Source organism: Talpa europaea, assembly GCF_964194135.1.
Source record: "Talpa europaea genome assembly, chromosome: 2".
In the NCBI taxonomy this organism is placed as follows: Eukaryota; Metazoa; Chordata; class Mammalia; order Eulipotyphla; family Talpidae; genus Talpa; species Talpa europaea.
In genome coordinates this window covers 107,895,641-107,922,257 of record NC_140068.1, presented here as the reverse complement: position 1 = coordinate 107,922,257, position 26,617 = coordinate 107,895,641, and the positions used below count along the sequence as shown (strand labels likewise).

General features: G+C 56.9%; 2 protein-coding genes across 2 annotated transcripts in view; both read right to left on the bottom strand.

Moving 5' to 3' along the window:
* Positions 1–26,617, bottom strand: part of LOC311188223 (saoe class I histocompatibility antigen, A alpha chain-like) — a gene marked incomplete at both ends in the record, with an annotated part of 296,532 nt that overhangs the window by 100,187 nt on the left and 169,728 nt on the right. The window lies entirely within an intron of this gene.
* The window catches only part of LOC311167625 (ADP-ribosylation factor GTPase-activating protein 3-like), a gene marked incomplete at both ends in the record, with an annotated part of 69,454 nt that continues 52,379 nt past the window's right edge, over positions 9,543–26,617 (bottom strand). The window contains 10 exon segments of the mRNA XM_084228700.1: positions 9,543–9,560; positions 10,611–10,732; positions 15,740–15,830; positions 16,865–16,988; positions 17,436–17,567; positions 21,609–21,677; positions 21,679–21,723; positions 22,392–22,477; positions 22,481–22,520; positions 25,749–25,888. Coding sequence (XP_084084826.1) covers positions 9,543–9,560; positions 10,611–10,732; positions 15,740–15,830; positions 16,865–16,988; positions 17,436–17,567; positions 21,609–21,677; positions 21,679–21,723; positions 22,392–22,477; positions 22,481–22,520; positions 25,749–25,888 — 867 coding nt within the window.

Below are 26,617 nucleotides of genomic sequence, written 5' to 3'. Positions count from 1 at the left end.
CCCACGAGAGAAAGGAAGTCATCCTCAAACTCAGCCCTCCAGCTGCACAGAAACAGCTGAGGACTTTTCGGGGAATGGTGGGTTTCTGTAGACTTTGGATACTCAACTTTGGAGTCCTAGTGCCTCCATCCCTGGGATGCAGGGGAAACTGGTGCTAGGTCCCCCCACATCCTCAGGTGCTCAAGCTCCTTATAAAATGGCATAGCATTTGCATCTGACTTACACACATACTTCCCTGCATTTTAAATCACCTCAGGTTACTCATAACACTGACTGTAAAATCCCAAAGGTTGGCAACACACTCTCCTGAACAGACTGGGTGGGCAAGCCGTGCCCCGGGCCGACAGCAGCGTGCCCTGCTGAGGCATTGGGCACAGGAATGGCCACTGTGAAAACCACACACCATCACCTTCTCACCATGCAACCCTCCCACCCCGAAATGTGCCCTATAGAGAGGTGACACTTGCACAGGGGACAGATTTGTTTGCCATGGCTAAGACAAGACACTAAGACACTCCCCAAGGTCCTTTTTTTTTAAGATTTATTTTATTTATTTATACATACAAGAGCTGGGGTACAGGCCAGAGATGTGGGGGTGGGGAATTCACCAGAGACAGAGAGGGGAGCAGAACAGGCAGATCTACTGAAATACACTGCTGAGGTGAGCAGTGGGTGAGCCAGGAGAGGTCTGCTGCACCTTGTGGGTAGCTCCCTGCATGGGGATCAAACTCATGCTGCTGTGGCTGCAGATAAGTCCACAGTGCTGAGACTTAACCCCTTGCACCACCAGGGAGGCCCTACCCAAAGTCCTTCTGGAAGGGACTGATAAAATACACAAGGGCACACCAATACCACAGAGAACAAGTCAGGACACACAAGGCAGGGGCTGAGGGTGCTTTACCAATTGTTCCATCCTACAATCTGGTCAGCCCAGCCCTAGCACACTGCAGGTGCATGTGGCAGAGGGGATGAGTAAATGACCCCTAAACTGCCCACGAGCTGGGTGCAAGGTGGTGCCGAGCTGAGGCGTTTACCCAAAGCTAACTAGAAGAACATTCCTCTGCTGTCCCACATCCTCCTTTTTCTGAACTACATAAAAGATCAGAAATACTTGGCAGTGAAAGAGAAGGCCAGCCCGCCCCACCTCCCCCAAGGAGCACAGACTGTCATATGAAAATCTTGGCTGGGTGGGAGCTGGCCTGCTGCGTCCACGGGCAGCGTGCCCTGGCTTGTCTGGGCTGCCAGGGACAACAGCTATTTCCATAGCACTCGCTTTGCATTCACTGTTAGGAGTAACCTGAGGTGATTTAAAATACAGGGGAGGATGTGTGTAAGTCAGATGCAAGTGCTATGCCATTTTATAAGGGGCTTGAGCACCTGAGGATTTGGGGGGACCTAGCCCCTGTTTCCCCTGGATCCCAGGGGGGTCTGCACTGGGTATTCTTCTGAATGGTCTTTGCTAACTGGATATTGCCTGAACAAGGGACCAACCCAATTCTCATCCAATTTCTTCATCTGTGATATAAAGAGTGTGTAAAAGACAAGCCCTAAGGATCCTTCTAGAAAGATTTTCTAATGTGGTCTCTGGATCCAGATCTGGTCCATTCCATCAGAGGCAGCTTTCCAAAGGCAGTCTCAGTCAAAAGCTGGAACTTCAGAGGCAACACTCAAAGGTGTGAAGACAGAGCTCAGTCCTGCAGTCAGACCCCTGACCTGTCCTTTGGTGCCAGGCTGCCTCCTGTCTCTGCCTGGGGACCTTTCGTCCCAGCACGTCCATGACTTCCTAGTTCCCTCGATCCCACCAGGTAACCACACCACACCTTTCCAGGCTGCACAGCTTTCAGACCAGCAAGCTGACCTCTACTGACTGCTGCAGCCACCAAACTCTGGGGATTTCTACCTTCTGCAATATGCTCATTCTCTTCCTGAATGTTTCTCATCCTCCCTGCCCAGGAACAGCCTAATTATGTGCAGGAAGAGCCACCAAAGACTCTCCATGTGCCAGGAGCCCTGCCAAGAACTCTATTCTTTACTAGACATCATGCTCACGTCGCCATGAGGGCCCCAAGCTCAGCCGCAGAAAGGAGAGGTGGGCCTCCTAGCTTGTGTAGGCAGACAGTGTGGGAGGTGGGACTTGCACCTGGACCTGGCTAGGTCTGCCCCCAACTCTCAGACCCTCTTCCTCTCTGAGTCTCTCCTGACTTAGGTGAGCAGAGCAGCCAACTCCAGGAAGCCACCTGGATTTCAGCATAGTCCTCACTGTGGTCCATCAGTGGGGTCCTCGTGCTCATACACAGTAGGAGCTTGTGGCTACCTGCCAAATGGGAGGGCATGAGCAACACTTACCCCAAACTGTAGGCCATACCCACAGCCTAATGCTCCAGTGAGTCCTCTTGGGAATGACCAGGTGACTGTCTTGGGAGTGAGCTGGGAGCCAGATGCTGCCCACCCTGCTTTCACTGTCAGTGACATTGAATTAGGGAGGGCTTGGCACCAGCAGGCACGCCACGGCATGGGGGGGGCATAAGGAAAGCCTCACCGATGATGCCTTTGACAATGATGCTCAAGACTCGGAAGGGTGGCCATCGCCTCGCCAGCCCAGCTCAGCCCCACCAGGCCCTGAGAATCCCGCTTCTGCCACATGGGGTTTCCTTTCCTAAAATGTCCCTCGACGTCCCCAATGCCCCGCAGCTTCCTAACTATAGTAGGGATGCAGAGTGGGCATTTGCCAAGAACTCTCCAACACGCTGTAGGTCTTCCCGCAGTAGGGGCCCTAATGCCAGCAGTAAGGGCTAGTGTTACTGAGCTGTCTTCATGTCTGTGCGTGTTGTCTCTGTAGCTCCAGGACACACACAGGAACATGAGCCAGTGCTGGGGCCTACCTGCTCCAAGGGGGGCACCTGTCATCCCTACAGGGACGCCTGCTACTCATCTCAAAGTCATACCGGCCCTGGGACACGCCAGTTGCTGTGGACAGAGGGTAACTGCTGGCCTTCTGGTGTATTCTCTCTGATCCTTTTCTGTTGCCTCCACTCACAGGGAGCCATGGAGATACCATCACTTCCAGGAGACTCACAAAAGCAGATCCTGTTACATGGGCGGTTCCACCCCTTGTTTATTTTTCACTTAAAAATTAGTTGCGGCCTGTATTCTATCCAGCGGGTGCCGGTGGCCACACAACTACACACATTTTCTAAAGCTGCTGGAGCTATCTGCGCAGGGTGTGTGAAACACACCAGCACAAAGCTTCTTTTGTATTCCTTTGATACAGGTTTCCTGGCCCCTGGGGATCTCTCCCCAGGGCGGCTCCAGCTGTCCGCTGTGCTTGCCCCTCTCCCATCCTGACCAGAGGAGACGTGGTTCTGTGTCCATGCCAATGCCCCACCTCAGCGCCCAGCCCCATTATTTCCCTGGTCTGTTTGCTGGATGTGAGCCTCTGGGGCCAAGGGAGATGCCATTTAAGGTTTTATTTTTTTCCCCGCTTTTATTTTTTTTATTTATATATATATTTTACACCATTGTTCATTTTTCAAGAATGTTTGCTTTCCCCCATCCCCCCAGGTGTAGTCCCCATACAATTTCCTTCACCAATTCACCAGCAGGCATATGAAAAAATGTTCAACATCCCTTATAATCAGGGAAATGCAAATCAAAACCTGTAGGGGACAGGAATGACACAGGGCAGGTTTTCTGATCCAGCAGACCAGGTAAAGGAGGTGTCCTGGAGCCCTCAGTGGCTTCTCAGGCTTTTATCGGCTTTTACTGGGCACATGGCAGGTAGGCTGGCAGGCCTCCCAGCCCCCAGCAAGTCTTCACTCTTTCTGGGCTCTCTGGTGATCTCTGCTGCTCTTGTGGTTCTGTTTCTCTCGGCTTTTTTGTTCTGCTTCTTTTCTTCTCAGTTTCTTTTTTTTTTTTTTTAACAGTATTTTTTTTTTTTTAAGATTTATTTATGTGTGCAAGCACTGGGCACAGTGAGAAGCATGGGAGGGTGAGAGAACTCACCAGAGCCAGAGCGGGGAGCAGAGCAGGCAGAAGGACCAAAGTACACTGCTGAGGGGAGCAGTGGGCGGCAGGAGAGGTCTGTGCGCCATGTGGGACCCTCCTCTGGTGGCCGGGAAGCAGCTGGGGATCGAACCGGCGCCGCAGAGGCTGCAGTCAGCCCAGCACTCAACCGCTGTGCCACCAGGGAGGCCCGTTTATTTTTTTACAGATTAATTTATGCATACAAGGACTGGGGTGCAGGCCAGAGGTGCGGGGGTGAGAGGATTCCCCAGAGACAGAGTGGGGAGCAGAACAGGCAGACTGACTGAAACACACTGCTGAGGGGAGCAGCGGGGAGACAGGAGAGGTCTGCTGCGCCATGTGGGTCACCTCCCTGGCCGGGGATCGAACTTGTGCCTCAGTGGCTGGCGATGGCTTGATAGCGTTATCTTTAACCCCTGCGCCACCAGGGAGGCCCCAGGAATTTCTGTTTATTAAGAGAGAAGATGGGGAACCCGTAGAGTGAAGAAGACAATTGCAACGTCAGTCCACCGTGGAGGTGTCTGGGATACGGGCATGCCTGCGGGTGGACATGACGAAGAGAGTTGACACGGGGCGGATGGCTGCACAGAAGAGGGTCTGGAGGTGGTGGGCAGGGGCCGCTGGGAAACGAGCCAGAGCTGGCACCTTCCCTGGCGCCACCCACCATCAGCAGGCTGACCACAGGCCCTGCACCACGCTGGTGAGAAAGTGGAGCCAAGTTGGGGTTTCCCAGGGGGACCCCGCAGCGGCGGCCTGGGCAGTGTCTGTTCAGCTCTAGTTTCTGGCCCATTCTCCAGCTGGTCTGCCCACTCCTCCCAGACCCCAGTTCGCATCCTCAGGGTGTTTGGGTGAAACTGAACTCAGAAGCTGGGAACACATCCCCACAGTGGCCTGCAGTGCGGGCCTCTGGTCCTGGGGTGTCTCGGTGAGCAGAGCCCAAAGCCTCTCTCGGGGTGTTTGTTGGGAGAGCTCCTTGTGGGTCAGCTGGGACCCTCTGAGCAGCGGGCGTGGGTGCCCCTCGGCCTGTAACCACGGTGAGGAGGAGCCGGGATGGGCGCTGTTCCCGAAGCACATGCCCCCACCTCTGCCCCTCCTGGACAGCCGGGTGCTAGCTCCTCCTCAAACACCGTCAGGTGGAAGCAGCGGCAGCAGCAGGTGCTTAAAGATGACCTGGCTGCTGGGAAGGGGGGCTTTGCCCGACACCTCCTCAGCTGTGCTGCTGTTGGTAAAATGGAGTCGCAGCGGGAAGAGGTTGGGTGTCTGCACCTGGCTTCCCTCTTGCAGAGTCCTCATGGCGGAACGCGACACCATAGTAACAGAGCAAATGCAAATTCACCCAGGGAAGCCCGAACTGGCAAACACAGGCAAATGTACCTGCTGGGGGCTGGAGGTGGGTGCCTGGCGCACCTGGCCTGGCCTTTGAGGCCCTAGAGCTACAGAGGAGTCAGCGTCTGTTGCATCCCATCACGGCCACGCCTGGCAAGTTGGTGAGGATCAGGGGGCGCAGGCCTTGTTCTTTGTACCATCAGCCAAACTCTCTGGGGACCCCCAGAGAAACCAAAAGGGCCGTGCCGGGCCCGGCGTGGAGAAACCTGCGTCTGGCTGGGGAAGGAAAGACGCAAGGCCTCACCTCCGTGTGCGAGGTGGAGACTGGGGCGCCCCGTTCCCAGCTCTTCCCGCTACTAGCGGTGCCGCTGCTGGGCCTCAGGGTTCTCCCTGCCTGCGGGTAAAGCCGAGGATGTTTTACAGGTGCCAGAGCTGACCTTGGCAATGTCCGACCTGGGGAGCAGGCGTGTGTTTCTCCCCCATCACCCTATTCTGCTGCCCTGAACCCCCCTCTCCTAGGAACACCACACCCATTGCGTGGGGTGACAGAAGCTCTAGTTCTTGCTTGACACCCTCTCAGGCTGCTTGGTTGTTGCGGGCGGCTCCTGCCTGCACAAAGCCCATCAGGCCCCTTCTGGAGCTTTATTTAAGCTGGAGCAGGTGGGGTTGGGGCGGAGGGGAGGAGAGGCAAGCCCAGGGCTGCTGGGGGTCTCTCTCCGGTCGGCGCCTCCACCTCCTCTCCTACTCCCATGGCCAGGGTGGTGCTTTTTGCTGGGCCTGGCCATGGGGTTTTGGAAATCCAGCCAGAGGGAAGTAGAGTCAGGGGTGCATTTGGTTTGGGGGGAGTGGAAACATGTCTTGGTTCACACTTGCCACAGGTGCCCCCAAACACAGACACCCAGGTAACATCCTGTGGCACTACAGTGGAATCCCCCAGGATGCCGGAGGCCCAGATGCAAACGGCTGGTCCTGGTTCCACTGCCTTCCAGCTGCCTGTCCTAGGACATTGCCCTGCACCTCAGTTTCCCCATTTATAAGGGCAGAGGGGATATGCGCTGCACATGGTTGCTGTGGGGGTGACATGAGCAGGCATCGCGGGGCCCGGCCCTCTCTGTGAGGTCTGGTCAGTAAATGCAGACACGCAGGTGTCTTGCTCACTGCTCACTCCCAAGGCCAGTGCCGGCATGGCTGGGACACTCGCGCCCCTCCTGGCCACCAGGTCCTTCCTCCCGGGCCTCTGCAGGCCTCCCTGAGCCTCTCCTCCCGCACCTCTAGCTGCAGCTCAGGGTGGGCCTGTGACCGTTTCTGGCCATTAAGGTGTAGGGGGGAGGCAGACAGGGGGCATCCAACCCATTTGTCCTTCCCTTTCTGCCTGAAACACACACTCGATGGCTGGAGCGAGGCAGCCGTGTTGAGCTCATGGGGTGAAGGACACACCAGGAGGTTAGCAGAGAAATGAGTGGCTGCCAGGCCCTGGCCAGTGGTCATGCTACTCTACCCCTAGGCTGCTCACTAGGGTCATGCTTTGAGGAAAGGAAAACAAGCCTATTTGAATGCGGACACTGTTTGGGGGTTCCTGCTAATAGCAGCCACACGCAAACTCCGGTTTTGAAAGCCATTTCTGTCTAGACTGAGGGCTCCTAGCCCCACCCGGTCCCTAAGCTCCAGACTCACAGAGCCAGCCTGGGAATCCAACTGCATCTCAGATGAACACACCCCAAACCAACCTCTCCGTTGCCTCCCCCGGAGCCCACAACCCCTCATCGGGCCCCTTCCCAGCTGCCAGAGTCCCCATCCCTGACTTGCTCTCACACTCCATTGTAAAGCCTCAGCAAAGCCCAGCTCTGCCTTTACCCCAGTTAAATCCTAAAGCCATATCCCCAGGCCTTGACTGCACAGCGGCCTCCTTGCAGTCTTTCCATGCCCGCCTGTGCCCACACATTCTCAGCATTGCCAGTTAAAGGTCAGGTCGTGCTGCTGCGCTCAGAACCTCCTGGGGCATCTCATTTTGTGCAAAATAAAATGGCAAAGACCCCACAGTGACTGGCCAGCACCATCTCTGACCCCAGCTGACCCTGCTTGTTGGTCTGGCCTTCCCAGGGCTCCTTGCATGCCTCAGGGCCTTTGCACTTGCAGCCCCTCTCCTCGTTACTCTTTCACGTCAACTGAGTCTGCTCAAATGTCACCACCAGTGCTGCCTTCCCTAGCCCCCATATAAAGTGCCCCGTCTCTCTTTGCCCCCTCCATTTGTCCTCTCCCCTCATCCTTTCCTGGCATCTGGCATGTATCCATTGGCCTCCCCGGATGCCCGGGAAAGGAGGCATTTCTGTGGGGCTGCGAGCCGGATGTGGGAGGGTCCTGGCCAGCGGGGAGACAGCGCCAGCCCCTCTGCCCATCTCTCCTTCCACCCTCCTCCCCTTTATCCCTGAGTCCTCACCTTTTATCAGAAAGGGTAGCCCAACTCTGCTCCTCTTTCTGGAGGATTTCCTCTCCCTCTGCAGAGCGACTGGTCTTTCAGGCTGTGTGGCCTCTGACTCCCCGGGGGCTGGGGACACCTCCTGTACTCACTGGCTTGTGGCCTTCTCTGTGAATCCCTTCTCAAGGTACCCCCCAGACCGGCCCCTGAAGAGCTCCCTACACCCCGTCCCCCACACCAGCTACCCATGTGTGTGACTTAGGGCTGTTAATCTGCCCTTGACTACAGGGGGCCTCACAGCCAAGAACCTTGAAGGGCAGAGGGAAGTCACGCCCCCTCAGTGTGCCCACGCCCTGGCCCCAGCGGGAGGAGGTGAGGTAACCGAGCACACAGGCGGGACCGGCCCCAGAGGACTGGAGTCCTTTTGGGGGGTAAGCAACACCCCATGTCTGGCTCCTTCTGGGGAAGACCATGTGAGGAAGGACACAGAGGAGAGGGCAGCCTGCCTGCCCCGCGCAGGAGGGCAGCCTCTCCAGAAACCAGCCCTGCAGACTCTTTGCCCTGGACTCTGGCCGGAGCAGGAAGAGAGCGCTCTTTTCTGCATGGGGGTGTCCCCAGCACTCAGAGCTTGAGACACACGCGCTCGCTTGCACATGCACACCCTCACTTCAGCAGGACCCCCACCCCGGGAACACCCGGGCCCCGCTGCATCAGGAAGGGAGAGCAGGTGGGGAGAGGCCGGCCCAGCCCCGCACGGTGCCCCCAGGAAGACAGGACATCTGCTGTAACTCTTTATTCCGTTTAGAAGGCTACAAATTTTAGGTTTTAAGAAAGATTCACAAAATATTCAGCTGAAACCACATCTCTGGTTCAAATTTCAAATATATTTTACTGTGCTGAACAATATATTCTAATGCTGTCTAAAACACAGCATTAGAATTATTTTTCTTTATTCATTTACACATATTCTGTAATTTTTGCAAAACCCAAGATTAAAATAAAAAATATTAACAAAACTACTCAGTGATATTTTCCCCTACAGTGAGGCATTCTCTGTGGGCGTACCTGCTTACCTTACTCTTTTTAACTCTGCATACCATGCCAATTTATAAGCACGCCCAGGGGGTCTCGTCTTACATTTCTCTAAAGTTCAAACAGCAACACCGTGTCAGAAGAGAAAATTAATTCCCCTGGCTGTGCTGAAGCTTAGTTGTGTTAAGAAGCACTCACTGAAAATTATGTTTCAATTTGTAGACCATACAAAATAAACAATTTACAAAGGGTCAGATGACTGGAAACATTATTTTGAAATCACCTTAATTTGTGAAACACAGGTGAAGCAGTTTGTCGCACCGGACAAGGGTCATTTTCGGTCTTCTGTTTTTATTCTGGGCTCCCTCTTCTGAAGGCTGCATGCACTGTGGGTCTCCTGACTCCGGCCTGGTCGGCACTGGGGCCTCTGGGCCATGGTCACAGGCTGCACATGGGGCTCCCGGTGCAGGGAGAGCGGAGGGAGGGGTCTCCAGCTCCCCGCAGTTAGAGCTAAAGGTTCCAAATGAAAGCAGGGGCAGGCTTGGGTAGGCGGGAGCGCTCGTGCGGGTGACACCAGACGTTACCGTCAGCTCTGCATCAGAACAGGGTTTCTCAAAGGCAAGATTAGATCAAGTGCGTGTAGGATGTGAAAAGTAGCAAAACCATCCGCCTAAGTGGCTCCTTCCGTGGCGGCCTGGCCAGCCCTGGCCTGAGGAAGGAAGCTCCTGCAGGGGGCTCGGACGGCCTAAGAGCCATAGCGGTCCTGGAGGGAGAGCACAGGTGTTTGCACCTCTCATGGAGGCTGACAGGGTCTCTGGTGGGCCCCTGGGCTGGGGGCAGGGGGTGGGGTAGTGAGGCCAGGAATGCTGAGCCCTGGGCAGGGGGTGGGGGCTGGCAGGCACCTCCAGGGAGCAGGGCATATGCTGGGAGCCTGAACCCTGAAATTCTGGCCAGCGGAGAGGTCCCGCAGAAGTGACTTAACCTCTTTGTGACTGTGTCTCAACCTATGAAATGGGGGTGACCATCTGTCAAACAGGGGTGTCCCCGGGGGCAAGGAACAATGTGAGTACAGCTGGCCGGAGGGAAAACAAAATGCGCAGGGCCCAAGGCCCCTCCACCTGAGGGGTATCCCACCCTCCTATCCTGGGGACCCCCTTGGAGGGAACAGGGCCCCCACTCCATCAGGCCCTACGTCCTCTAACTCCCTCCCAAACAGCCCGAAGAGCAACAGGGAACAAGCCTGCGGCACAGCCGACCAGCACCCCCCACCCCCCCACAGGCATTTGCACCCCCTCGCTGGGCTAGGGTCGCCAGCAACAGGCCAGCTGAACAAATGGCATTATGTTCACTCCACAGAGTGGCTTCTGAAGGAATTTTAATTACATGGAAATGCTTGCAACAAAACGTGGTGGAGAAAAACGGGACAAAGCCGGCCACACAACTGTCCCTTCTCACTTCAAAAAGATGTGCGCAGAAAAGGACGCCCAGAAACCCAGCCCAAAACCCAGCCCTGAAGAGGCTGAGTGCCGGGCCCCGTGGGGTTTCGGGTCACTTCACGTTCCTTCTTAATTTCCCTGTTCAGAGCAGGAGAAAGTGGGGGGCAGCCCTGGCACTTCCTGTGCCCGTTCCCCTTGAGCCAAGAATCTGAAAACCGGCCAGAGGGAAGGCCCGCGCTTTCCAGAATGCCGCAGGCCACGCTGCAGGGAACACAGACATCAGTGACGGGAAATCTACTTTTCTGACCACTGAAGCCTGGTCCAGACCTGACTTCGGAGCCCTGGCCCCGCGCCGCGCTCTGCCCGGCCCCACTGACCTGGATGGAAGTCATGACCCCGTTGGCAAAGACGGAGAGCTTCCCGGCCACGGTGCGCACGCCCTGCTTCAGCTGGGCCATGTGTGGCGTGGCGGGCAGCACGCTCCTCAGGGTGTAGTTTCCTGCGCAGAGCAGACGCTGGTCACGGGGCTTCAGCAGATGGCCCAGGCGCCCAGGGCTGGGGACAGTGAGCCGCTGGGACCCCTCCCTCGGGAAGCTCACAGGTTTAGGGGGAAGTGGCGTGGCTGGGCGCTGTCCCCGTGAACCAGCTGCAAGACCCACCCGAGGGCAGCCAGGCCCTGGGGCTTCAGTCCAGCAGCATGAGCGCCTCCGCCTCAGTCTCTGGGCTGTTCCCTCCAGGGGGTGACCCCAGACCAGAGAGGCGCGGCCTTGAGCGCAGCTGCCCATGTTCCCTTCTGCAGAGGCCCTGGCCCTTCTCTGGATGCTGTGACCAGGCCTGGCCGATGAGAGCCTTTCTGGGGTCCTCGGCCTCAGAGAGGAGCGGTGCTGGCTGTGGGGTGACCGGGGTAAGGCACGGCCGCCCTCCCGCTTGCTCCTGGGGGGAGCGGCCCCAGCACAGCGGGCCCTGAAGCAACACTGTCTCCCCCAGCTGCATTTCCGTGGGATGTTGAGGGGGAAGAAATCCCAGAAACGACACTACCAGGCCCTGGTTTCGTTACACACCCGTTCGCACACAGCCCAGCACCCCAGAGGGGCCGCGTGGGTGAGCCTGCCCGGCGCCCCTTTCTGCCTGACCTGCAGCCCAGCTCATGGCTGGCCCCCATGGCCAGAGCCCATCCGCCCTTTCCTGCTGAGCCAGTGACCGCAGCCCCATCGCTCACGTCTTGGTCGCCCCGATGCAAACATCAACACACTTATCCCAGCCCGGGGAAGCCGGCAGCGTGGCCACACCTCACGGGCCCCCAGAGCTGCCAGGCGGGGCTTGAGGTTAACTTTTGTAATAGGTCTTGTAGCTGTAATAAGATGCTTGTGGGGGGATGGGAGTGAGCCAAGCAGCCCTTTGGGGAGCCAAGCGTAGCTGCCCCGCAGGCCCACACACACCCGGACACCGCCTTGCCTGGAAGCAAGAGCCCCAGGCCCCTCTCCCAGGATCAACTGGGCTGGTGCACGCCGGCCCCAACCCCGCACGCTGGGCAGGGTCCTCCGCTCCTCAGCCCCGCTGACCTCAAAGCCTTGGAGGCCTTCCCCTGTCTGAGCAGAGGGCCACCCCATGGCAGCGGCAGATGCAGTGGAGCCTGACGGCAGAGCCTGAGTGCCCCAAAGCCTCCTCCAGACTCAATGCGACTCTGAGGGCCCCCAGGGCGGCGGGCTGGGCTGGCCACCGCCGGTCACCGACGCTGTCTTGGTCGCACAATGGGCTCAGGAAACAGCAGTGCAGGTGCTTCCTCAGGAAGGGGATCCTGGGCCCGCGGACTCGTCTGGCCCCGCTCTCTGCTCTCAGTCCCTGACACCTGCCATGGGCCGGCTGGGCCCAGCCCTGCTCCCCCACGGACAATGCGCAGTGAGGGCAGAAGGTACGTGGGGTCCGCCAAGGGGCCTGTGGGCAGCCTAGGCTGGACAGTGGGACCCTGGGCATATGGAGATTTGTCCTGAGGAGGCCACTGACCCGCTGGCCGTGGGGACTAGAAGGGACATGAACTAGGGGTCTCCCAGGTTTCCAGCTAGAGCAGCCAGCTAGGTGGGGGCTCTCCCTGGCTCGTGGAGCTGGAGGGGACACATCAGGCTGTGTGCCTGTCATGCCAGGCCATGCCACTGTGGGCGGAAGGATGAGGACTAGCTGTGGGGCCCCCAGCTGCACAGCTCCCACGTTACTGTCCATTCGTTCACCTGAGTGAAGGCTCCCTTGCCAGGCCTGTGGACACCAGGGGTGGCGGGTGAGGAGGGAGAGGCCCTGGGGGGCCAGGGGTAGCCAGGCCAGTGGTAAAGGGGACAGGAGCCACAGCCCTGAGGGTAGATGATGACCTGGTGGCGGGGCCATGCCAGAAGCCAGGGGCGGGATTTGAAACAAAGGATGACTAGACTGGCCTCTGGAAGGATGTGGGAGGATGCCCAGAGGCAGGAGGGGAGGCCCAGGCAGGGCTGTGGCTGTGGCCAGGGGCACAGGGAGGCCGGCCTGGGCTGGACCGCGGGGCCGCACACTGAAGGTGCCTAGTACGGCTCTCGGCACTTCATCCAAACAACGAATTTTCAGTAGACCATCGTGTACTAATCTCCCTGAAATGAAAACAAGTCAAGAGAAAATGAACTGAGAGGGCAGGGCCGACGAGCCAGATGTGGAAGCAAGGCCGGCCCAGCAGACACTGGTGGCGACAGAGGGACCCTGTTGGTGGCATGGAGTCTGGGCCACAGCGCCCCATAGCCTTGGTGTGGGACAGACACACCCGCAAATCACCAGTAGCTCCTGGCCAGGCCGAAGTCAGAGCTTCTGAGGCTCGTGGGCCCCAAAGGCCCCACTGCTGGACTCTGGGTCAGAGCAAGGAGGAAAAGAAGAGACTGGCCAAGGTCTCGGGAGCCCGAGGTCCAGCGACACGAATGAACAAGAAGCCACAGAAGGCACTTGGGGCTCGGGTGGGCACGTATGGGGCTGAAGGGAGGCGGCCGCGGCACCTCACTCTGGGTGGGCAGGCTCAGACGGAACAGCAAGGGGCCCGTGGGACTCGACCAAGAGGCCTGGCACAGCTGCCACCAGCACCTCAGTCCGCGGTTTCCATTACTGAGGTCGCGCTCCCACACCGTTACCACTTATCAAGTGGCTGTTACGGATCAAAGGAGTTACAGACCCTGGGGCCTCCACGCCGGGTTAAATCTTCAGACCTTACACGCCCGGCACGCTCACGCCACGGGACTGGCGCTCACAGTCAGCACTGAGAGTGGACACACTCAGATGGACGAGGGCACTTGAGCCACCACAGCCCTAAAACCCATGCAGGGCACAGAGGTTAAGTCTCAGCGCTCTCAAGCTAGCCACAGCCTCTGCAGCACGAGTTCAATCCCCGGCCAGGGAGCTACCCACACGGCGCAGCAGACCTCTCCTATCTTGCCTGCTGCTCCCCTCAGCAGTGGATTTCAGTAGATCTGCCTGTTCTGCTCCCCGACTCTGTCTCTGGGGAATCCTCTCACCCTCCACACTTCTGGCCTGCACCCCAGTTCCTCTACATAAAAATAAATTAAAAATCTTAAAAAAAAAAAAAAAAAAACGACCCATGCAGACGCCTTCCTATAGCACCACAGAGGATCTCTTGTGCCCAGACAGGTCTCCTGGGAGCGCATCCCCCGGCCTTTTGTTGATCAGTGACCCCCACTCCTTGCCTGCCCCCTCACCCGCGGGTTCTCTTTCAATTGACCAGTGGGTCTCAAGAGCCCTTTCCCGTGTTTGGGAGCAGGCCCGACCCCTCCCTCTGATCCCCACGGGCAGAGCAGCAACGGCAGCTGGCTTGCTTCCAGCTTATGCACCTGTGATGCTGAGGGTAAGGTCGGGCTGAGGGAACCTGGATCCGCTCCCTTGTCCGGTGACAAGACCCACATCATCAGGAGGAGCTGGGGTGGGTGCAGCCAGTGCCCTGCATGGCTCCTGTTCTGGGCAGTGCCTATCCTGCCGTAACCCTGCGCTGAGAGTGACCACAGTGCCGTGCCGGGCTGACTGTGGGCCTGAGCAGGGCTCAGTTCATTCCTGGGGTGCTGGCTCACTCCTGGGGTCCCCCGTGCAGGCACAGGTACAGCCAGGAGAAGGCCGCCCAAGGAGGCACATCTCCCTTACCTGGAGGGGCTCACATGTGGAGCTGCCCTTCCCCCACCCCAGTGAAACCACAGTTGAGGTAAGAGGATCTACCAGAGACTCCGACCTTTCACAGGTGGGGAAACGTGCCAAGATAAGGAACACAGAATGGTCTTCTAAAACCAACCTTTGTTCCTCGCTGATATGTGCTCTAATCAAAAAGTAAATATTTAATAAGAACTGTTCAATGCGCTTATGGTTAGGGCGGTTATTACGGCAGTGTTTACGACGAGCTTGCTGGAAGATGCAGAGGGAGGATGACCACTGTCCGAACCATCTGGGCTGGGGGAGGGCCAGGGTGCTGTCTGGGGGAGGGGGGCCTTGGGGGGCCTGGCACCCCAGGTGCACTTCACCGTGGCTGCAAGTTCCCAGGGCCTAGTGTGTCTGGGACCCACAGACTCCAACAACTAATGGACTTTGTTCTCTGAAAGGGGGCGGGAGGTGAACATGAGCCGGCACAGCTTCCCTCCAGCAGACAGAAGGCGGCTCTCACGTGATCTCCAAGCGCCCTGTTTTAACGAACACTTCCAGCAACTTGAATTATAAAAACACACACAGCCAGAGAGATTTTCAACACCTCAGGTTCTCTGGGCTGCACTGTCTGTTGGGCCAGGGCTCCTGCCCATGACCCGGCACTGACAGCAGCCGCGGGGCCACTGCACCCTGGTGGCCACCCCCAGGCTCTCTGGTCTGTTCTAGAGCCTTATGTCTGGTGGGCCCAGTAGCTGCTGGTGTTGGTGCCCCCACCCCGTGCCCAGCTCCTCCAGGCTTGGAAACGAGGAGTGGCGGCCACTGGATGCTGGAGATCCACCTCCCCGGAGTCTCCTACTTGGAGCAGGTTCCAGCCATGACCTCAGGGACACTGCCCCTCGGGGTGGTGACAGCTGAGGCCCACTCCCTGGGGCAGCTCCCCGCGGGAAAGACAGTCTAGCTGCCTGCTGGGGTAGAGACACCCAGGTGGCACTGTGCAAGCAGGACCTTACTTAACCCAGGACAGCCACTGAAGGGCAGCCTTCCCAGAAGAGGCGGTCGGGGCTACACACCATGAGGGGCCACCAAGGCGTCATCGCTGAGGATGGGGGCGTCACACCAGAGCCCAGGCCACCCAGCTCCCACCTGCAGCAGACTCTACCCACACCCAGACGGGAGAGGCTCTGGGGATGGGAGAGGCTCTGGGAACTGGGGGACAGGCCGAAGCCTCAGGCCTGACCCCTCGGCTGGAAAGCCTGCTCTGGACCAGGAGGGCGGGGTGTGTCAGGTGTGGCTGCCTAGGGGCATGGAAGATTCTGTGCAGCACACACCTGGAGAGGCCCATTGACCCGCGGCCCGTTACCTTCTGCTTGCTTCCTCTGTTCCTCGAACAGGTCTGCGGAAGTGATGGAGGAGCTCCCCGAAAGCCTCTCCAGCCGGGCCCTGGTCTCGTACTAGAGAAGACAAGGACAAGGAGACATCAGCTCCTGTCATGCACAGGACCATGGAGGGGCCACCATCTGCATGTATCCTGGCTCCCTGTGGCCCCCACAGCCAGGCCTGGCGTCCTGCAGCTCACAGCTGCCACGCACCCCCGGCCAGCGGCCAGCGACAGCCGTGGAGGGGACACCAGAGGGCCAGAGAGTGAGGTGGCTGTGCAGCTGCACACACCCAGTGGGGACGGCGGCCAGTCCCCCCAGGCCTCACACGGGGCGGCCAAACTCGGCTCCACATGAGGCCGACTTGGGGGCAGCCAAAGTGGGGAACAGAACAGGCAGAATGACGAAACACACTGCTGAGTGGAGCAGTGGGCAGCAGGAGAGGTCTGCGCACCATGTGGAACCCTCGCTGGGGGCCGGGGGTTGAACCAGCACTGCAGAGGCTTCGCAACCCAGCTCTCAACTGCTGTGCCACCGGGGAGGCCGGCACCCTCAGAACTAAGGGACAATTCTCTGCCACGAACCACAGGCTCCCCTGGGCTCGGAACCCCACGACTGGCCCAGCAACTGCCAACCGCGAGTGTCTCTGGGGACCCAGGGCCTGGGGTTAGGAGGGGCTGAGACACGTGCCCTGGAGTCTTCTGCTCAGCAAGCCCCACTGAGATGGACTCATCACCGTTTCTGAGACAAGAAGCGACAACCTGAAAATGCAGGTTTCCGCCCCCAAAACTTGCAGACACACGTCAACACTTAAACATCATGTAAAACACAACACAGCAGAAAACTCCCTGAAATGCATCCCAAAGGGCAAAGGGAAGACTATTCAAAGCGCTGGGAAAGGAGTGAGAGGAGCAGGGGTGCCCCGCCTCACGCCCCGACACTCCCTGGGCCGAGGGGCTGGTGAGCCAAGCACCCGGGTGTGAAGCTTGGCTCAGCACTGGCCCAGAGGCCTGGCAGTCCCCGCCAGTGGGTGCCCCTCGCCCCTGCCCACACTGCTCACGCCACCTGTTGGCTGCTGTGGGGCCCAGAGACGCTCTCCGGACACTTACGTCAGCTTGGGCTTGTCTCCCAAAGTATATGTCTGATGAAATGGCTTTGACATTGCCAAGCTTCTTCTGGGCCTCATCAGTGCTCACAGCGGGCTCGTAGTCTGGCTTGTGGCGAGCAGCAGGCCTGAGAGCAGAACCGGCCCAGAGGGAGAGCGTCAGCAAGATGCTGAGCTGGAGCTTTCAACCCCCCAACAGAAATCACCCACAGATGAGGCTGCCTTTGTGGGAGTCCAGGGGCCCACAAGGAGGTGCCACCCACCCACCTACCCACCCATCCCTCCATCCCTCCATCCGAGGTTGGGTTCACTGAAGAAGGTGAGGGGGACGTGCCATGTGCCCGTGTCACTCACCCCACAGGTGGGGCAGCTCAGCACCACGAAAGTCTCTTGGCCTGAAACTTCTCCCACGGGGGAGGGTGAGATTTGGGGGCTTGGTTTCCCAAGGGCAGGGGATACTGGCCCTGTCCATCAAGAATATTGAGGGGATCTGTGTGGCTTAGGGGCTGGGAGGAGCTGGAGATGCAGCAGCTGGGGTTTGGGTGTGTCAGGGGCCCGCAATGTGCTGAACCCACCTGTCTGGGTGGCCCAGGGTCTTCAGAACCGGGTCCCTGTCTTTGATGGTCTCCTTTTTCCAATAGGAGTCTGAACTGTCATCCCAGCTGGAAAAAGAACTGGTCCTAAACTCCATTGGCTCCTCAAAGTACCTGCAGGACAGAGTAGGAAGGTGACTTTGGAGGCCTTACTGACGTCCGCCCCACAGGTACGTGGGGACGGTGTGTCCCAGCCCCTCGAAGTTGGGGGGCATCACGTGGCCAGACCTGGCCCCCACGCAGGAGCAGACAGGAGGCCTCGGCACTGCCATGCCCACACACCCAGGCCGCGCGTCCCTTGCTGCAGGCAGGGACAATCTCCATCCACCTGGACAATGTCATTGCCACCGGAGGACAGGCCATCTGGACAGTCACTTGCCTCTCAGCTGACTCTATGCTATGCAAAGAGACTTTCTAGCAATAAGAAAGCCCGTCGCCGGCCTCCCCGGTGGCACAGCAGTTGAGAGCTGGGTTGCGAAGCCTCTGCAGCACCGGTTCAATCCCCGGCCCCCGGCGAGGGTTCCACACATGGCGCGCAGACCTCTCCTGCTGCCCACTGCTCCCCTCAGTAGTGTGTTTCGTCAGTCTGCCTGTTCTGTTCCCCGCTCTGGCTCTGATGAATTCTCTCACCCTCCTGCGCTTCTGACTGTATCCAGTGCTTGTATAAACAAATAAATAAATCTTAAAAAAAAAAAAAAAGAAATGAAAAGAAAGCCCGTCGTGGTGTGGAGACTGGAGAGCCGGGGTGTCTGTCTGCACAGCACGTGTCGGCATCACATCTGCTCCGCAGTGGAGAACGTCACTTCCTGGCAGCCTGGTCTTGCCCAGGCAGGTGGCTGCAATCGCACAGCTGGGCCAGCACGACTGACCCCATCATGGAGTTCCTCCCTGGCACCCCCGCAGAGACAGTTGCACAGGGCACCGAGCCTAGCATTGATGGCCACACAGTGTAGACAGTGCTAACTGGCTGGCTCCCGGAGCCAGAGCCGGGGCCACATGGCTGCCGCCAGCTCCGGGGGCTTCTCAGTCCCGAGTGTGAGGAGGGTGTGGCCGGTGTGCATCTCAGGCAGAGGCTGGCCCTTAGGGCCAGTTCACACCTTCATTGGCCAGCATCTGACAGCAGCGTCCGGTCCTGTACAGTGGGAGAAATTGACCGAGAGCAGAGCGTTGCAGGAGGAGAGGGGCTGAGGGGTGAGCTGACGGCAGGGGTGGTCATGAGACGTGAAGACGCCACCTCGGGGTTCACCGCAGCTCAGGGGGATAATAGCCATCAGGTGCATGCTCATAATGAGGTGGGGTTCACAGAGGTCAAGAGGTGGAGGCAAATTCCAAGGCTCGGGTCTCAGCAAGGGCAGAGAACGGAGCAGAGGCCTCTGCATGTCACCAGGCTTTCTGCAGAGTCAGAGCAGAAGCACAGGGGCCAGCTGGCATCACGGGAGGCGACTCCGGGGCCACGGGGGGAAGGCAAGCTCTCCGGACGTGGCTTCTGCAGCTCTGGCAAGAGGCCATTAAGGACAAATCTCATTACACTCGACTTCTCTCTCCGAGAAGGAAAGCACGCAGGGTCAGGCATGTGTGGATGTCAGCTGGAAAATGAGCAGGCTGTCCCCGTGGCAGGAGGCAGCCAGCGGAGGAGCCCGGGGCCGGCTCTGCTCGGAAGAACAGATGGCCATCCTTGTTCAGCGGAGAGACCAGGACAGGGAGAGCCTGGGGTCACACGAGAGTGAGGTTCCAAAGACACGTGTTGGCCTGGGAGGCGCAGCAACTTGCTGGGGACAGACGCCGGCCAGGCCTCTGGCTGCCGCTGGGAGCACAGGGACGGATGGGCTCCGGGCGGGCAGCACCCCTCTCCTGAGAAAGAGCGGCGGGCCCCACCTCCGCATTTGGATCCATGTCCTGATCCACGTCCTCCTGTTCAGATTTCTGGATCCCATTTCTCGGTACTTTCCACGTTCAATTCCGCCCTCCTGTCCCAGCCTCCTCCAGCCCCAGAACAGTCCTTGACGAGCGCACCCTAAAGCCACATCCTCCCTGAGGACCAGCCCCAGGCAGGCGTCGGTCCTGGAACCACACTGACTCGTGAGGCTGAGCGGTTGTTCCAGGCTCACTGTTTTCATGCTGGAGATAATGGAATTCAATAAAAACAGGAACCAAAGATATGGTTGACCCTATTTTTCAGAGAAACAGCACTCTTTCATAATTCATAGGCTCCAAGAGCTAATGGGCTAATGGATAATTTGGGACTGAAATGCTGGCCTTCACAGCGTCCATGTTTTTTTGACCTCCGTGGCCAAAGTACTGACGGGACCCTTGTCCTACTGACAATGGCCACTGACGGGGGGACCAGCAAAGGTGCTTCTGGTCCTGTCAGAGGACCTGCAGGTGACTGGAGACGCGCACCAAGCTCTGGGGGTGCCCAGAGAATGTGGTCTCCAGCAAAACACCATTTGCTCCCGGGTTGCAAAACACACATAATTGTTTCCTAGCAACAAAGGCCTTTAGGGCTGACTCTCTTGACAGAGTTTTGCACAGGGGACGCCTGGGGGTTCCTGAAGCTCCTGCAGGCAGGTGGAACCCAGAGGCACCTGCCGGGTGCTAGGGCAGGGGCTCTCTGGAGTTGCTTCTCCTTCCCCCTCGACTCCCAAGCTGCAGTTTCGACTTAACGTGAGACTCACTGTCCTAACTCCCCAAGGCCGCATCTGCGGGGGCTGCTCATGAGCAGTGTAGTGGGTGGGAGGGGACATGCCGCATGGGTGCTCTGGACCCCGTGAGGCTGAGCGGGTCTTCCCACCAGACCCCTCCCTCAGTCAGTGCACATGCCTCAAATGATCTGACCTGACACAGCTTTCAAATCCAGTTAAAAATGTAATTGTATTCTGCACAAAATGTATTTACATGTATTTACAAAAAGACACGATTTGGATGTTACCCCTTAGTAGACTGAAGCCTGCAGTGTGATGCAGGCCACTCACACGGAAGTGGAAACCTACGCCTGGCTCTGAAAGTTGACCAGGAGCACCACTAAACTGCTGACTTCTTTTGGAAAAATATCCGGGCTTCAGCTAATTTGAAGCTATGCTAAGAGACTTCTTAAGGATCTGCTCTGGTACCATTCCTTATGTACGAATTTTGGTAGGAGACTATATAGCCTCACAATTAGATTTCACATGTTGTCATAACCCTGTCTGCTATAGCCATGAGCAGTCTGTTCTGAACACGAGGATGCCTGGCACCTGGACAACCTTCAGGGGACTCTTTCAGACATGAGCGCCTCCTTGTGGGCACCACACATGTATGAGAAGCATGAACGCCAAACCTGCAGGTGGCCGTCAGCGTGGCTAAGTATCTAACAACAGTGATTACATGTTCAGACTGAGTCAACGTCTCTGGCGCTCTGTCTCCATACAACAGCAGCTACGAGGACTGTTCTGGCTGTCTTAACGCATCTCATGCTCACACCACTCTGGGACGTAGACTCAGCTGGGGATCCCTAAGATACAGATGCGGACGCCGGGCACTGAGAGGCCCTGGTCCCTAAGTGGCGCAGCCCCAGCATCCGGCCCTGGGCCTTCCTTCATACCCTGCCTGCTCCAGCCACACCCCGGGCTGCCTGGCGCCTCTTGGGCCAGGCTACATAGGTCCCAGAGGAACCTTACAGACAGGGTCAAGTTTAAACTCCTTTTCCCTGCGCCCACACCCCAGGCCCTCTCTGCGGTCAGCTTCACACAGAAGGGGCGATGGTCCTAATGGATAGCCAGCGCCCACGAATCCTGGGCACCCCGAGAGTGCAGGCCACCCGCAAACGTATCTAATACTGTGTCCTGCCACCTGTAGTCCCTGAGCATGAAGGCCAGGCGGGGAAGGCTCAGCGCAGGAACAAGATGAAACAACTGACCCATCCTTCGGGACACGCCCCGTCTCCAGCGCCCACTTTCAGGGAAACACAACCTCCCAACCCCGATGCCAGCCCTTAGCGCCGACCTTATGATCCATATTGGAGTATTAGCCAACATGGCCAACTTAGGAAGGGCTCCCACCTTTTACTCCAAAGGACACCTCGGCTCCAGCCAGAAAGAGCCTGTACTTGCTGCCATTGCAGACCCCGGTGAGCCGGCCCCTGCCCTCCCCAGCCCGCCGGCCCTCGAGGACCGTCACCTGGAGCTGGAGGTAAAGTAGAGGTCCTCACTGTCGCTGCTGTACTTGGCTGTGACTGGGGTCACAGACCTGCTCAATGGTCTGCAGGTCTGAGGCCACCGAGTGTGAGACGCCACTGGGGAAAACGAGGGGCGGGGGACGCCATGTGAGTTCCCGAAGACACTTCACTGAAGGAGGACTAGAGTCTCTCGGCCCGTGAGCTCCATGGCGGGGTTAAAAACACGAGCGATAAGGCAGTGTGTTGGGGGGTTAAGCACTGGGAAATACCAGGCTCTGGGAGGACTGCAGCCAAGGCTGACGGTCTCCTACGCCCGTGGGTGCCGCTCAGTGGGCGCCCCCCCCACCCCGTTTCCATCTTTCTAAGAACCACAGGTTTGGAATTTTTCGTGCTATACTGAATAGTAAAGCAAACACAACTGAAGAAGAGAAGAACAATGAAGCAGCGCCTCTAAAGCTGACATTGATAAGGAAAGGCTGTCTATGGTTAGCAAGCTGGTTTAAATTCTGGAATCCAGGCCTCCCAGTGGCCTCGGGGTTGAGCCTCAGGCTGTCACTGCTAGGGCCTGAGTTCCATCCCCAATCCCTAGCCAAGGAGCTACCCACACGGCGCAGCAGCGCCCGCTGCTCCCCTTAGCAGTGGATTTCAGTAGATGCGCGTGTTCTCCCCACTCTGTCTCTGGCGAATCCTCTCACCCCCACACCTCTGGCCTGTACCCCAGTTCTTCTATGCAAAAATAAATCAATAAATAAATTCTGGAACCCAAGAGAGTGAGTCACACATACCTTCTGCAGTTTCCAAACCCCATGCCAAGTCTCTCCAACTCGATCTTATTTTTGCCACTCAGGGTCATCTTTTCATCTTTCTTTATTTAGATTTCAAGATCTTTATAAAGTAATCGCAATGATGAGACTCTGCCAGGGAAAGCAAGTGCTCCTCAATTTAGCTTCAAGGCTGCATCTCTCAGTTGAAATACTAAGCAAAATTAAACATCAAACTAAGCAAGGTCAAACACTTAGACTCTAACTTTGTGCCTCTGTCCATAATTAACAACGATGAAGGCAAGATGGTCTTTTTTCCCTCTAAAGGTATTTTTTTGAGGAGATGTGCAAGAAAATGTGAATGAATTTACAGCCACTTTGGGGTGAGCAGAGCCTGCACCTGCCCCAGTGTATGCACATGTTCTGCTCCGTGACCGTGCGCTAAGCTGACTTACATCAAATCCAGCATTTCCACATAGGATAGGAAGAGGCAGGACTTCTGACATGGGCTAGCATTTCATTACCCTTCCACACTACATGTCAAAAATACTGGGTTTTCCTGTCATTGATTTGTTTTGGTTTAAGATAAAGTCACACACATATACATTTGACTTTACATATGGATAAATTAAGGTGGGATTATTTCAGCACAAACGCACTCTTCAGTTTCCAAGCTGTCCCTTGGGTGTCCTCATAGATTCAGGTTCTGTGAGCATTTAACACAGAGCTGGGTTCCTCAGCCAAGAGTTTCTTTGACACCACAGTCAGACACTGGTTCTCGGCCAGTCAAAAACTTGTCGCGAACAACGCACCAGAGGCGCCAGGAGACGCACAAAACAGTGTTCCTTGCCCTCAGATTTCTAAAAGTGCTCTCAACACTTAATTTCCCATCAAGAAGTACCTGTTAGCAATAACAAACTGTATCATATTAATAACCAGATTTCAGAATCCTGAAAAGTGAAGGACTCCTAAGCTATCATCTGCTTTATGGAACTGCAGGGAATGTTCTAAGAAAGGTGCTCCATAAACGCATTTTTGTGTAGTAACAGGGAACGAGAGCACAATTCCTCACTAGGCAAAAACAACCTCTTGTCTCCTTTCCTCTCCTTTCCAACCAAAATCCACGGTCCTGCATGCTCGTGCTGCACGAAATGGCCCAAGGCAGGCTGGTGAGGGCTGCAGGGCGGGGGTTGGGGGCCCCTGACCGTCAGGGAGGGCACGGGGCCTTTTGCACTCCTGGCTCCCTTCTGACCAGGCCTGGGAAGAGGACAGGCCCAAGCACGCGACAGAGCCTACTCCCCACAGATGCCGCTGCACCCTCACCCCACCTCCGGCCCGGCCAGACACCCTGCACTAAGGGAAAACAAAGCCAAGACTGAGGCAACTCAAAGTGAGCTCTGCTTGGGCCTCCCTGGTAGCGCAGGGGTTAAATCTCAGCACTGTGAAGCTATTGGCTGCCACTGCAGCATGAGTTTGCTCCCCGGCTACGGAGCTACCCACATGGCACAGCAGACCTCTCCTGTCTCCCTGCTGCTCCCCTCAGCAGTGTATTTCAGTGGATCCACCTGTTCTGCTCCCCACTCTGTCTCTGGTGAATCCTCTTACCCCTGCCCCCACCTCTGGCCTTCTATGCAAAATAAATCTTAGAAAACAACAAAGTAAGCTCCCCGGAAGGTACTTCAAGCCCCATGGAGCCAACTGCAGGGAGTGCTGCCCCTGTGTGCTGCGAGTTGGATGACAAGGAGCAGCAGCTGGACCCTCGAGGAGGGCCACAAAGCAAGGACAGCAAGGAGTGGACGTGACCCTGGCCAGCTCCAGGCCTGGCACCATCACCCAGTGAGCACACACGAAGCTATCTCAGAACAGGCCCAGGCGTGAGGAGTATCTTCCCCGTGCGCTGCCGGAGAGGACGAGGTCCCCACAAGCAAGAAGACACTGCATGGAAGAGCCTTCATGCTGCCTCCCCTCCCTGGTGCGTGCCCTGCTCATGCTCCCACCACTTCCCCATAGCCCTCGCACCTCCAGGGGGCCTCAGTTCTCCTCTGCTCTCAGCACAGAGGAAAACTCTCGAGAGCCTCAGGCATCTGCTTCACACTGTCTCCTGACCGGCCCCTGCCTTCCAGTTTCTCCCCCAATTTTTCTGTGTGGACATCCCCTTCTGCCTGGCCCCCCTCAGACGACACAGTAACTCCCGGCCTGACAAGGTCCAAACCGTCATCCCCACCTCTCCCCTCAGGCGGGTCCCCCTGTCTGAGGTCCTGGTGCCCTGAGTCGTTCTCTCAGACGCTCCTGGCGCCTCCTCTGTGCACAGCGTGATTCTGAGACCCCTTCACGAGCCAGGCTCATGCTCTCTGGAGATGCCACCGCCTCTAACCCTCCCACCACACCTCAGAACTCAGCCCCAGACCAGCAGCTTCCACACTGGAGTGCACTTTTCAACGGGGAGCTATAATTCACAATGTGGAGCTATAATTCACACACCAGGATTTTCGTAGTCCCAGATTACACGACCATCACTGCCATCTTGTTCCAGAAACTTCCAGTGGTCCCAAAGAAGTGCCATCACCAAGCCCCACCAGCAGTGGCTCTCCGCCCTCCTCTGCCCTGGCCCTGACACCAGCGGCCTCTGTTCTGTCTCCAGTATTAGTCTGGACATTTCCTGTGTGGGACCACACAACACGAGGCCGCCATGACCGGGCCTGCAAAGCTGAGTGACTGCGCACGAAGAGGCCATGCTCGTGAGCTGCTCGCCAGCTGACGGGGTTCTGGGCTGCTTCTGCCTCTTGCCAAGGGGATGCTGCCGGGGGCATCCTGCACACGTGAGTGTGGCACTGAGGCGGGGTGGGGTGCACTTTAGCTTCTCCGAGGATATACTGAGCAGTAGAACTGCTGGGCCATGTGGCAACTTTATGGTGGACTTTCCAAGAAACTGCTGACTGTTTCCCACTGTTGTCGTAGGGCTCCGCGCCTCTGGGCTCCCGCCGGCACCTGCCACTGTCCTCTGAGCACAGTCACTGCAGTGAGCGAGGAGGGCCTCAGTGTGGTGCTGATTTGCGTTTCCCTAGCGGTGCTGAGCATCTCCCCTGCACACTCACACACACTCACATGCACATGCACGTGTGCATGTGCACATAGCCTGCTTGGCGATTGCTTCTCCCTGGTGACGCCATCCCAACCCTGCCCTCACAGCCTCGCCTGGGAGCTGCCCTGTTCGCCTGCCTCTGTCTCCCCCTTCCAACCTGCATTTCAACGCGAGGCTAGTGTTCTTGAAACTCCTTGCACACATATGCAAAAATAAATGGTGTTTGGAAAGTAAATTTTAGAGTTATTTAATTAATAACTTTATTCACAAAATACACTACTGTAACCAAAACCACTTACATTGATTCTTCCTTAGGAGCCGCCCTGGCCAGGTCTTCCTGTTCCTTCATTTTATCCACAGCTTGGGCTTGTTTTTCGATCTCACTAAAACTCATATTCTCCAGTTTCTGGGCTCCCAAACTTCCTTCCTTGGCCCCAAGCTGGAAGAAATAGGTAAGCGCTGGCAGGTTTCCGCCGGCAGAGACCCCAGATCAAAGTCGTTATTGGAGGAAAACACCTGCTGACCAAGAAGAAAAAAAAGAAAACCAGCAGCAAGAAATGAAGCAAGAGACTTTGTTACAAAAGGGCCTGACCCACAGAAGGTTCCCAGTACATTGTAATTCACCCCGTTGGACACATGTGGAGTATTTAGTTCAGCATATTTATAATCTCCATAAAATTCTAATTTTCTCCTTGAAGTTCTTTTTTGATTCTCTTAATTTGACCTTGGTGTCATTTATTACACTTAGAAATTTCCTAGGCTGGCTTATTGTCAAGATCCTTAATTGTTTTGCCAGGTGGGAATTCCACATGTTATGGTTGGAAATTCTGGACACTATTTCAGGTAGAGACTGAGTTTAGTGAGGTTGTAACAGGTGGTCCCCAGGAAAAGGGGAAGTTCCAGGTTCCCTGCCCCACGCAAAGGAGGGTGGAGCTAAAGAGAGAAGGTAAGAAGCTGCAGAGAAAACTGAGGAAGGAAGGAAGCAGGATGAAGCCAGAAGGAGACCTGGAGGAGGCACATGGAGCCTAGAGACACGTGAAGAAACTGTGTTTGCCTTTTGGTCGTGGACTGGGTGACACAGATGTGGGTGAGACCCGTGGGGAGGTGACAATGGCAGTTTTTGTCTTGATTTTGATTTTTCTCTTTTCCTCTCAGAATTATCTCCTTA